This window comes from Eriocheir sinensis, chromosome 4, assembly GCF_024679095.1.
Source record: "Eriocheir sinensis breed Jianghai 21 chromosome 4, ASM2467909v1, whole genome shotgun sequence".
NCBI classification, from domain to species: domain Eukaryota; kingdom Metazoa; phylum Arthropoda; class Malacostraca; order Decapoda; family Varunidae; genus Eriocheir; species Eriocheir sinensis.
Genome location: NC_066512.1, coordinates 13,795,536 through 13,808,718, shown reverse-complemented (window position 1 = coordinate 13,808,718; position 13,183 = coordinate 13,795,536). Strand labels below are relative to the sequence as shown.

General features: G+C 47.4%; 1 protein-coding gene across 1 annotated transcript in view; it reads right to left on the bottom strand.

The window, feature by feature from the left end:
* The window catches only part of LOC126982220 (protein lava lamp-like), a 163,372-nt gene that overhangs the window by 32,013 nt on the left and 118,176 nt on the right, over positions 1–13,183 (bottom strand). Inside the window, exons 10-16 of the mRNA XM_050834142.1 lie at positions 4,182–4,328; positions 2,051–2,365; positions 1,711–1,935; positions 1,375–1,482; positions 786–950; positions 262–452; positions 7–156 (exon numbers count right to left, since the gene is read on the bottom strand). Coding sequence (XP_050690099.1) covers positions 7–156; positions 262–452; positions 786–950; positions 1,375–1,482; positions 1,711–1,935; positions 2,051–2,365; positions 4,182–4,328 — 1,301 coding nt within the window. The remainder of the gene's footprint in view (positions 1–6; positions 157–261; positions 453–785; positions 951–1,374; positions 1,483–1,710; positions 1,936–2,050; positions 2,366–4,181; positions 4,329–13,183) is intronic.

Genomic DNA, 13,183 nt, shown 5'->3' with positions numbered 1-13,183 from the left:
ACTCACCTCTGCACCATGAGGCGCGAGTCGTTCTCCTCCTCCTCCAGCTCACATTTCTCCTCAAACACCTCCCGGCGCGCCCTCTCCGACATGGTCAGCCGTTGTTGGAGGACGCGGATTTCGCCTTTCAATGCTTCTTCAGCGTCTGTCCCTCGGCTGAACATGAGAATTAAGATATTAGTTGTAATATACATTGAATTAAATCATATTAAAACAGTATCGTGACCAACTAGTTCATCAAAATTAAAATCACTCCCTTACCCGGAGCTCTGGATTCTGATCTTGTTCTTCAGAGAGTCGCATTCGAGCGCCAGTTGCTGCTTATCACACTTGATGTGCTCCAACTCCTGCCGCAGTCGTCTCTCACTCTCCACGATGCTGTCATACTCCACCTTACTGAGGCTCACCCGCTGTTCATCAAGTGCCACCCGCATCAGGTACTCGTCACTCTCCTGCGCCAAGATCACACACCATGTTACGATTCACTTCCGTCCAGGACTTAATTAAGCGCCTACTCAAAGGGACCACCAACCAAGAGCACAAGCAAGACCTGCATTTCAATGTTCTTCCCTTTGAATGAGTTGACATATCCCTTGTATAAATAAGCTGCTAGTACTTGTCTGATTTGTAATCCGATTCGTATCAATGACAAAATTTGCAAACCATACTTCACCCTCTTGAGGATACCTTCCGGCAGATTATCAGCCCAATCTTCAACTCACCGATGCAAAAACACGATAGATTATTCCTGTTCTGCACATGTGGTGGAAGCTGGCAAGACTTACCTGCAAATCTTGCAATCTGAGGTGCCGCAGGTCACGGCCTTGAACAGCCGACCTTATTGCAGCCAAGCGAGCAACTGCACTCTGAAGGTCAAGGTCTTCTTTCTGACGCTCACATTCTTCCTTATGTGGACCAGTCTGGGCGTCAAATGCGTCCTCAACCTGCGACTGTTTGAAGCAAGCACTTGTCAAGCATTCCTCATGCACCAGCCGTCACGTGGACAATTTTAAAGCTTATAAGGTCAAATCAGGTAGTAGCTGCAGTGGAAGTCGTAATAGTAGCAGTAGTAGTGCAAAAAATAATTTTAGCTTTAGATTCACGAGCATTGTATGAAACTAAAAAAATGTTTGTCTAGCGCCACACACAAAAAAAATGTAGTCCCTTGAACTCCTAAAGTTGCAGCTTTATTATTGAAATTTCAGAGAGGATCATGCACACATACTGCCATGCAAAAGCTGGCATTAAACTTACCTTAGTAATCAGTCACTAGACTACTAAATGATTTCGTTGGGACATCAGCAACAACAGCAGCATCAGCACTGAGGTCAAACATACACAAGAACACAAAGGATGCTTCGCGCCTTCACTTACCAGGTCGGTCTGCGTGGTGACGTGGACAAGCTCGCAGGAAGTGTCAAAAATTCCGGACTCCTGGAAGCTGGTGGCAGCGTCCAGAGGCATCTTGCCGGGACGTGCCTGCTGCGCGGAGGTATCACTCAATTCAAGTGTCCGATATTATGCACACCCTATCTAACCCGACACAAGCTCAATAAATCCTCTGTGACAGGTGCTTAAGGCATTCTTACAAAGTTCCCTCAATATGCCCTGCCCCAAATAAAACACCGGGGTCTATTCATCGACATAAAACATTTTCAGTAATCAAACAGTTGGTTGGTCTAAGCTCTAGACAAGGGATGCTCAGCTCACCTGTACATGCTCGGGTGAGTCGCTGAGCTCGGCGTCACTCAAGTCGGAATGGATGGAGGGAGTCTTGCGGTGCACCAGTTCACTTTCGGTGCCGGACGCTTCCGTGCGGGTCTCTTGGGCCTCGCTCAGACTGGCCACCGCCTCCTGCAGCTCACGGTTTTCATCCGTCAGTGTGACCACTCGGTCCTGTAGCTGGCAGAGGGAGCTGTCCAGTACACGCAGCTTCTACAAGAAGAGAAGGCCTTGTTAAAACTGATGCTCACAGTAACACATTCACAATTCATTATATCAATGAAAGCAAGACTGCTTCACAAGAGTCGGATGGCATCGCTGTAATTACCGTTATGGTGTCAAGGAGGACGGCCTCCTGGGCGGCAGGGTCAGCTAGGGACTCCTGCAGACGGGTGGCGAGAACCATCAGGTCCCGCCCCACGTCACAGCCAAGCTCCTCCACACCCATCCCGGCTTTGCTTGGCGAGGGCGGCGTGGGGAGCGTGGGGCTCACCGGCGAAGACAGGCCATGGTGAGGCTGCAGGGGAAGCGTTGCCACCCAGTCAAGGAGGGCAGCCAGTTGGAGGGCAGCGTGGGCTTCCTCCTCTCCTGCTGCGTGCGACAACTGGGCCAGCCACGCCCGCGCCTCCGACACACGCGCCTTCTGTAACAAGTAACAAGCAATAACTTTTTACTGAGGCGATAAACATGTGATGACATCGTGAAACTTATTGTTTACCATTTATCACGAAGGTGGTGGTGTAATGGTGATGCGGCAGGAGTCGAATAATTACATGAATTATTTGATCACTTCACTCAACTTCCAGCACCATGGAGGCCAAATCTACACACAAGATAAACCCTTCTTGCCTGGAATGACAAGTGTGTGTGTGTGTGTGTGTGTGTGTGTGTGTGTGTGTGTGTGTGTGTGTGTGTGTGTGTGTGTGTGTGTGTGTGTGTGTGTGTGCGTGCGTGTGTGTGTGTGTGTGTGTGTGTGTGTGTGTGTGTGTGTGTGTGTGTGTGTGTGTGTGTGTGTGTGTGTGTGTGTGTGTGTGCGCGTGCGTGTGCGTGCGTGTGTGTGCGTGCGTGCGTGTGTGCGTGTGTGTGTGTGTGTGTGTGTGTGCGCGTGCGTGCGTGTGTGTGTGTGTGTGTGTGTGTGTGTGTGTGTGTGTGTGTGTGTGTGTGTGTGTGTGTGTGTGTGTGTGTGTGTGTACGCATACAAAACAAAGGGCGAATGAACTATGGAGCGCAATAAAATTATTTTCTTACATATGTCGAGAACAGACAAAAAAATGGTGTTTGGTACCGGAGGAAATTTCTGAGGACTATAATATTAGAAGGAAGGAAGGAACTAAGAAAGGAAAGGAGTGGAAGGGGAAAGGAAGCGTAGGAGACCAAAGAAGGGAGAGAGAACAGATCTAAATTCGTTACGCGTTTAGCATTATTTCTTTCAACACCAAGACGTGAGAGGGAAGGTAACAATATATGAGGCATTGGCCAGGTTCAGGGAGAGTGGAAGAGAAAATGCAAGGGAGAGGGTGAGAGGGAACGAGGGAAAAGAATGGGTAGTGGGGAGGGAATACGGAAAAGCGAAGATGCGTGATGAAAGATGATTGGGGGAAAATGAAATTATATTAGGAATTAAAAGTTGAAAATGTGAAGAAGGAGGGAAAGGCAAAACGTGGAAGAATTGCGAGGAAGAAGACACAGGGGTGATGAAGAGGGAAAAATATGCTGGGCGAAGCTAATACTATGAGCAGGAGGGATATAGCAATGAAGGAGAAAAGAGAATGCAAAAGAGAACGGGAGAGGAAATGGAAATGTAGAGAGGAGGAGGAGGATGAAGTGAGACAGACCACACCCACAAGGACACTAGAAAACGCGGAATACTGTTCATCAGAGGCCAAAGTCAGCCAGCACACACACACACACACACACACACACACACACACGAGGGGGAGATAGGACGATCATAAAATGTGAAATGACGTACTGGAGAGAATGAATAATGCTGTCACTCACCCCCGATAGCGCCCCACCCCGTGTACCATATTTACACCCCAAACACACACACACACACACACACACACACACACACACACACACACATATCAACACGGAGACAAGAACTACTATAATTAACACAAAAAGGCAATAAACAACGGTAAACAGTAAAAATACAAAATAAACAACAGCAAATCTCTAGCGTCTGGGTGACTGACTGACTGACTCACTCACTCACTCACACTCCTCGTTATCACAAAAACAATGGACTTTAAATAAACAACAGTAAACAATTAGCGTATGAGGTAGGCAAGAGTAGACACCTAAAGCGACTGACTGACTCCCTCGTAATCATAAGCACACCAATGAAGAAAGAAAGCAAACAATGACAAATAACGTAATTGTATGGTAGGAAACATTATACAACAATAGCGACTGACTTGCTCACTCAACTGGTCACTCACTCGGTAACTCACCTTGTAATCGCTGGACAGGTCGAGCCCTGAGTCTATGGAGAGAGGCAGCGACAGGTCCTCGCTGGCGGCCGTCGGGGTGGTGACCTCATCGGCCTCGGTGCTGGTGGACTGGTCGCGCGTCTCCACCGTCGACCCGAACTCTGAGCTCTGTGGGGGGAGAGGAAAGTGAACGTGAGTCAGCAGGAATGATGTTCATGCCTCATTAATAACACTAAATGAGATAGAAATGGAGAAAAACAAACTGGAAATTCTCATAACCGGAAACGTTTTTTATTAGGCTTTATATATATAAAAACTATAGACACAGTAGCCGGAGTGTGGAGTAGTGGACGATACGGAGAGGCTTTTCAATGTGACTTGGAGAAAAAAAGGTCAGGCATTTTAATACACAAAGATGGTGAATTTATGACTTTCATGCATAGGAGAAAATTTTGGTGGTAAAAAGAAAGATGTGGAAGGTGGAGACAGAAAGGGTGGAAAAGAAACGGGAGGAGGGATGAAAGAGGGAGAGTTGCGCCACACCAGACCCTCGAGACACACTCCCTGACCCCTCGTCCCACACTCCTCACAGCGCCGCCTCAACTCTTCAACTCTTTCTCCCATCTCCACTTCTTGCGGGGATGGAGAGCGTAAGGGCGGTGCGTTCCAGTCATCAATGACATAACGCTAATCACTCACTCCGCCTCTTCATCCACTACCGTCTTATTCTCCACCCTCAGTAAGATATCACATGTGCACGGCAACACCACCACCCAACGTTCACTCCCGCAGCAGCTTCCTTTAGAATGACTCTCACACCACAGCAGACAAGCTGGGACAATTAAGTTATGAAATCAATTACTTTAAGAAATACACCGGAAGCGGGAAATGATCACCAATTTATATATTCTCACGACTGCTTGCGAAACTGCACACGTAACGCGGTCCTGCTAATCAGTCGTCATTTTTCACCGGGAGCTAAAACAAGTGAATGTCGCAACGCCACCACCACCACCACCTGCTAAGCCCCGACTCACAATATACATATTTTAATTATACATTACAGCAAAAAAAAAAAGAATGAAGGGATGAAGCAAATGTGTGAGGTGAAAGTAAGACAAGGAAATAAAAGACGAGCCATTATATGTAACACAACACCATATACGATGAAGGCAATGGCCTCTATAAACACACACACACACACACACACACACACACACGAAGAGAAAAGGAGTAAAAGTGAATTAATAAATAAATCACAGACCTTCGACATCACACATCAGTAAACAATGTAATCTATTTAAGGCAAGAGGAAAGCCGCGACATCAACACTTCCTCCAGACCTTCAGCACGAGATGGAGGGAAAAAAGGGGCGGTCGACGGGAGGCCATTACTCGAGGCCGCGACGAAGACAATGGAGGGGAATCTTCTCTTTCCCTTTGCCTTCCTTAAGATGTTTCCCGGCCTTTATTTTCCTATGTTTACTTCTCCTTCTCCTTCTCTTTCTCTTTCTCCTCCTCCTCACATCCCGGCCTTTATTTTCCTATGCTTACTTCTCCTTCTCCTTCTCTTTCTCTCTTCTACTTCTACACCTTTTTCAATCTTTTTCTTCTACTCCCCTCCACTTTATCTCTCCTCCTCCACATGCATCGTCAATTCCAACCTAATTGGCGGAAGGCAGGCTCGGGAGGCGTTATCACCAAAGGAAGAAGAGAAGAAGAGGATGAGGTGGAAGAAAGTAGTATCGAGGACAGAAAGGAAGCGGCGGGATGGAAAGAATCACTGGAGGAAGGATGGATGGTCTAGTAATCTATTCAACTGCGTAATTCTCGGTAGCAACGGAAGAGATGGATGGATATAAAAAATCCTGCCTTAATTTCAGTTCCAAAACCTGTTTGCGAGAGAGAGAGAGAGAGAGCACTGATCAATGTAGCCCAGCAAAATCCATCACGCAAGGAGCAGGCAGGTATGGCAGGTGTCTGGGACGGCAGGTGTGCATGAAAATTACCTCAGCGCCTCCTCTCCCTTCCCCCCTTTCCCTGCACCTGCACGCTTCAAGGACGCGCTGCCGAAATTTCGACAACTGCGTCACACTTCTTTAATTTATAATTTTCATTTATTTTCTCACCAAAACGTGATTGTAATAGAGTGAGGAGGCGAGAACAGGGTGTGTCAGCGATTACACGGCTTGTTTGAGCCGCAATCTAAATTTATTGGTCGATTGTCAACCGCTGGTGCGTTCTAGCTGACGGATACAAGTCTTGTCGTCTGCTCCATCGCTCCATGCAAGCTCCCGCGGAGATCAACTGTTGCCAAGCAGGGAAGGACGAAGACACCGCCCATTATAAATTATAAACACTGATAAAAATGAAGTAATGGTTGATCAGAGCAATTCAGTGCTGATCTTACAGCCTCGACCCAACCACAAACCAGACAGTCAGGCTTCCTTCCCTTCCTTGGGATCAACCGACCTGACGCATTCACCACATTGTCACTCAGACAGAGGCGACAGAGGAACACACAGCAGAACGAGCACCCGCAACTACGGGACACGTTGCACGAGTTATTACAGCGGAGCCTGTCCCACCAGACATCAGGACTCAGGACAGACTGCGTCCTTGTGTTTGTATAGCTTGCCTGTTTATGGCATGTTAATGTTTCCGCCACCCGGCCCGCCCACAGTTAAGACCAGTTCCGCATCGAACAGCTGTGTGCGGTTAGCCCCGCCGCCTCCCGCAAGGTATCAACAATTGCACAAGTCTCATTACTGACAAACATACATTCACATCCGGCCACCGCACCAAAACCCCTTAACAGTGGCCTTTGGGGCTGCGACCCCTCCCCCAAACACACAGACTGGTAAGGAGGGGAGGAGGTGGAGCTTACGCCACAGCATTGCAACACGCGTTACGTCCTGAGAGCAAAGAGTCTTTGTTCAGGATGGAAGAAAATGACTGTCATTTTTTATTCAAATGGAACACAGAACCGTCTTGAAACAATTCATAACAGTAAATCTAAACAATATTACAAGGTCTCCCAAACAACAGTAATTTACACATCACTATTCCGTAATGGATCTGTACTGATCCCACTTCACTTATTCTTTCGTTGATTTTCAAAATTCAACTTGTGTCTTTTGCTGCGTGCAGAGCAAGAAATAAAAGAAGTAACTGGAGAAACGGAAGAAACTGAAAGTTTATTCCAGGCATTTGGCGAAAACTACTTAGCTTTGGGAGATGGTTTGTTTTTTAGTGTGTGTGTGTGTGTGTGTGTGTGTGTGTGTGTGTGTGTGTGTGTGTGTGTGTGTGTGTGTGTGTGTGTGTGTGTGTGTGTGTGTGTGTGTGTGTGTGTGTGTGTGTGGGTGTGTGTGTGTGTGTGTGTGTGTGTGTGTTTTAGCAATCACAATCTAACTTAACGCTGGTTTATGGCCAGTGTTCCTCTGTAACGATGACGACTCAGCAGACCAACAACTTGCGCTAAATAATAAAACAGCCTTAATCATTACCCAAATTTTTTCCTCCGATCACAGTGTTCAAACCGAGCGGGAGAGGTCCGCATCAGCCCGGCCTTTTCCAACATACGACCACCCGGCCCGCTTGCGTCCCGAGGCTACAAGGAACAACAGGGGCCTGACATCCTCCCAGAGTCAGAAAACGAATGAGGAAGACAGATATGTATCTCTCCTCTCCCGCGGCGGAGGATGTCTGGCCTGGTATGTTCATCGCACCACCGGGGCGGTAAAGTGAGGGCGGCCCGAGATGCCGCGCAGATCACACGGCGCTGCCCAGCCACCCGGCGTCACCTGAGCATGGAAGGTGAAATCAAGGACTCCGAGGGGCAAGCAGCGGGTTTGTGACAGCAGCTCCTCACCCCGCCTCAACCGCACAGACGCTATTACTAGGCCCGCCCGCTTGGCGCCCCGCTGAAGGGTCTTGACGCACGGGCAGACCTGCCTCGAAAGGTGAACAGATAAGCATCGCCCATTATATACAGAGGGCGGCTGACGCAGGACCTCGCCCGCGGCTGTGTCTGGGCGCCGGGCAGGAGGAAGGTATCTCGTAGTTGCTTTTCCCACGCACTCGAAATTTATGAAGTAGTCGTTCTTGATAGCGAGCATGCAGTGCTGAGTGTAAATACCTCATCGGTATCACGTACCAGAAGCCAATTCTTTATGCAGCCCACCTCATGCCCCGCCGCCGGCCACCCGCCACCATTGGCCGAGCGAAGCCATCCAGGATCTGGATACACTTGTGACAAAACCCTCGTCAATTACAATCAGACGAAAACAATAGCAAAATGAGTCGACCTCGATATCGTTCTCTGGACAGAATAATAACCCAGGGCGCAACAGGATATAATCGTCCTTCAGACCTCGATGATCGAGGAGGCGCTGCACCACCACGTAACACCACAACACCGCCACACAAGGGCTGCTTTTCTTGACTTCATTCACAGTGTGCGGCTGAAATGGACGCAACTGGGAAATCTTAGTCTATCATTTTACTAATCACAAATATTGTTCATCTTATTGAAGAACGAAGAAGCCTTAAGTGAGACTTCGATTCCCGCGGATGTCACGCCTGCCCTGTGCCTTAATGTAATGGGTTCTTGCTCACCATAGGTTCATGAGGCAATGCGACGGAAATGAGCACCTAAACCACGCGCAGCTATAGTGTGTCCCCCGTACTGTACCTTTACTTTACCTCGTCAAGCGCCACCCGCCGCAGCGCCGCTAGTCACCTCGGGGAGTCGAACCCAACGGGACGACGACCTTGGCGGACCCACGACGCAGCCTCGTCCGGACAAGTCTTGGCCAGGCCTCGCCGGCGTTAGGCCAGTGGGTCACTCAACCGTGCCTGGCAGGTTCCTTCCTCCCTTTCAACCCTCCACCTGTCTATTCCCTTCAAACCCCTCCCTTTCCCTGTTCTTCACTCTTCTAGCGAAAGGTTGAGCAAAAAACATGAGAAAATACCAAATTACCAAACAAAGGGAGTGAAACAGGAAGACAAAAATGCGGTTGAGAAAGCTTGTCACGTCCACATGGAACAAAAAAAATAGTGTTTTTTTTTTCTTCGGATTTTCTTCGAATTGAGGAGGCAAGCCAAGAAAAGTGAAAGGTGATAATAAGCATCTGACAAACTAAACAGAAACGCGTCAGCACCTAAATTGTCATTATCGTTTTGGTACAAGACCAAAGTCATGACGTAGGACATGTATGAAAAGAGGAAAGAGAAGAAGATTAAAAGAAAAGGAAAGGAAGAAGAAAATGTAATGTGAAAATTACAGCAAGAAAACATCAGTATCGCCTTTTAAACAAACGAAACAAATGACGAAACAAAGCTGAAGTAATACATTCCCGAACACACACGCACACAAAAGAAACTCACTCAAAGGTTCACTCGCCATAATTCATTCAAAAGATGAAACAAAAGGAAGAAAACAAAGAAAGAAAACCAGCTAATCACCGCCAAGGGCTACGGGTGCCGCTGCCTGCCTTCCTGACACACTTCCCAACCCGGGCTAAGCTAATGGCCTCAATAGGTGCCCAAAACACCGTACAGCTCCACCCTAAGGCCCCAATATTGAAATTCCCTTCACTCTGCAACTGTTAAGGATCAGCTCTACTCGGCAACCCATTAGGAAACAAGTGATTGGCGTGTGAGAATTTGGTGATAGGATGTTAAACAGCTTGAGAGAGAGAGAGAGAGAGAGAGAGAGAGAGAGAGAGAGAGAGAGAGAGAGAGAGAGAGAGAGAGAGAGAGAGAGAGAGAGAGAGAGAGAGAGAGAGAGAGAGAGAGAGAGAGAGAGAGAGAGAGAGAGAGAGAGCAGTGACCCTACGAAGTTAAATACGATACTCGAAACGACTCGCGTGAAACATGGCACTCACAAGACCAGACCAATAAAAACAACAATACCAACAACAACAATAAAAACAACAACAACAACAACGAACCATGCAAAAAAGGCACAAAACTCTGCCAAGTGAACCAAACAAAAAAGCATTCAATAATATACAAAGGCAAAATTATTAAAGAAAAGAATCATGTAAGATATACGTGTGTGTGTGTGTGTGTTAGCGAGAAAGAAATGAGACAAGGGAACAAAAGAATATAAAAAGAAATAATAATAAAAAAGAAGAAAATTACCCTGACACAAGGTTACAGGCGGAGAAACAGAGAGAAAGAAAAAGTTGAATCATTATATTTTTCTTGCATATAAATTGTCAAAGCTTAAGGCAACGGTGACCTGGCCTGGCCCTGCCCACCCACACACCCTAATTTCACCCCCACCCCGACCACGCCATCCCCCCCATCAAAGCCTTTACATCTCTCCCCCCACACACAGTCTTAAAAAAGACCTCGTGACTCACCACCCCACTAACCCCACACCTTCGTCCACTTTGTACCAACGGTGCCACATTATCGTACTCAGAGCCACGTATTTACCGGTTTTTGACGCCTAACTATTGCCAAGAAACATCAGGAATGATCTATTTTAACGATAAATATAAATGAATCTAGTTATTGGGGCCAAGGAGCCAGTTTTGGGGTCGGAAGTTGGTAAATATAAGAGGCTGAGTACGATAATTTGACAACGTTGCTTTGTACGATTATTTTCAACACAAAAAAAAAAGCTGAAGGAGGTTATTGGGTACAGACAAGTTGCAGGGGAGCGTCCGTAGTTTTGAGGGGTATGGTAAATAAGCAGTATATAGTAGTAGTAGTAGTAGTAACAGTAATAATAGCAGTAATAGTAATAAAAAGTAGCAGTAATAATATCAACCAGAATGTAAAAATAATAATGACCAGAGGAAAGGAGAGATAACAGTGCCTCAATTGCTTACTTAAAAATAACGCATATTTTCCTTATGTAAAAGAGTAAAGAATGGAAGAGACCAAAGGGAAAGAAGCCAAGACAACACTGCATCCGTTCTAGTTGTGTCTCCACCGCCTCGTCACCAGCGGGGGTCGAAGGGAGACAGGTGAAGGTGGGTCTGTTTTACCGTGGGACGCGCCTAAGGGGGTTGTGTGGAATTGAATATATATTTTTTTCCACCCCCACTCTCTCTCTCTCTCTCTCTCTCTCTCTCTCTCTCTCTCTCTCTCTCTCTCTCTCTCTCTCTCTCTCTCTCTCTCTTATTCTTCGGACCCAAACCAAATATAATCTTTAACTGATGGAGTGCACTTGACAATGCCTAATGCCTTCATGTTGAGTCATATTTATTTGTGTTCCTAATGTGTGTGTGTGTGTGTGTGTGTGTGTGTGTGTGTTTTATTACCATGCACAAATGCAGACTCACAACTGCGAGTCCAAGGTCACTGCTGTTTTACGTGTGATATTTTGGGACTGTAAAAAGATTAGCATTGGAACTTAATTACCGATGCCTAAATGTCAAGCAAAATACTCGAACTGTTTTCACACTGTTGGTAAAAAAAAGCGAGCGAGTAACTGTATGTGGCAGTGAGGGAGTGGGCGAGGGTGACGAGGGGTGTGTGTGACGGGAGGGAAGACGATAAGGACGAGGGGAGGACGTGAGGGCACCAAGAGAGGGGGAGTGAGGGCAAAGGGGGAGAGCAGAGGGTGACGTGTTCCGTGGTGACGAGTTGAAGTAAGGTAACAGTCGAAATAATTATTCAAGCAATCAAGGCAAATAAAAATGTCCAGTTCAGTGAAACACGTATTATTTATTTCGATGAATATTTGATGATATTAGTTATTACATTTTCTTCCCACATAAATGCAAACAAAGACAACACCAATAATGACAGTGACCCCCACCGTCCACCACCACCACCTCCACCACCATCACCACCCGCATGCGTCCTCTCCCCTCCCAGCCCCTCCCCTTCCCTGTCCCTTTCCTTTCCTTCCCTTTCCCTTCCTCTCCACTTCCCCCTTCCCTTCCTTCCCTTCCCTCCTTCTTCTCACCTTCCTTTCCTCCTTTCCTTCCCTTTCCCTTCCCTTTCCTTTCCTTCCCTTCCCTTCCTCTCCACTCCTCCTCTTCCCTTCCTTTCCCTTCCCTTCCTTTCCTTACCTTCCCTTCCCTTCCCTTCCCTCCTTCCTCTCACCTCCCTTTCCACCCCTCCCCTCCCCTTCCTTCCCTCCCCTCCCTACTCTTACTACCACCACCACCACCAGCAACAAGAACAACACAAACTTTAGAGTCTTCATAAGCCACCACCATGGTCCCTACCCTAGCAGTCATTATCACCCCTACACCCACACCAGCGGTCATCACCCCTTCACCTCTCTCCATCACCCCACACCATCACTACAATACCACCCCATTTATCACCTCATTATCAGGAAAATCACATCCCCCATCTTCACCCCCTCCATTATCATCACCACCATCGCCACGTCTTCCATCTTACCACTACCACCACTTACACCATCATCTCCGCACCATCAGCATCAAGGCTGGACAATGACGACACACTGTTACGTTGCTGGAGACCGTAACAAAAACGACAGCCACGTCACCACACTCTGAGCATCACCACCATCATCATCTCCGCCAACACGTCACCATCACTATCACCATTCTCTCTCTCTCTCTCTCTCTCTCTCTCTCTCTCTCTCTCTCTCTCTCTCTCTCTCTCTCTCTCTCTCTCTCTCTCTCTCTCAAGTCATATATAGTAAAAGGCCTGTATGTTTGGTTTGGGAATAGGTTAGTCAATGAGTCTGTGAGTTAGTAAGTTTGTCAGTCAGTTAATCAGTCAGTCAGCTAGTCGGTCGGTTAGTAAGTCAGTCAGTCAGTCAAACAGTTAGTCGGTCGGTTAGCCAGTCAGTCACTCAGTCACGACCAGATGAGCAAAAGAAAAGGAACAAAGAGACGAACAACAAACAGAGAAAAGAAATCATGACCGCTAAATGAGTCACGATGAACCGAGGTCGACACACACACACACACACACACACACACACACACACACACACACACACACACACACACCTGTAACTTCTTCCCTCCCTCTTTCCCTCTATCCATTCACCCCTGCGTGCAAGGAGGAGGCGGAGGA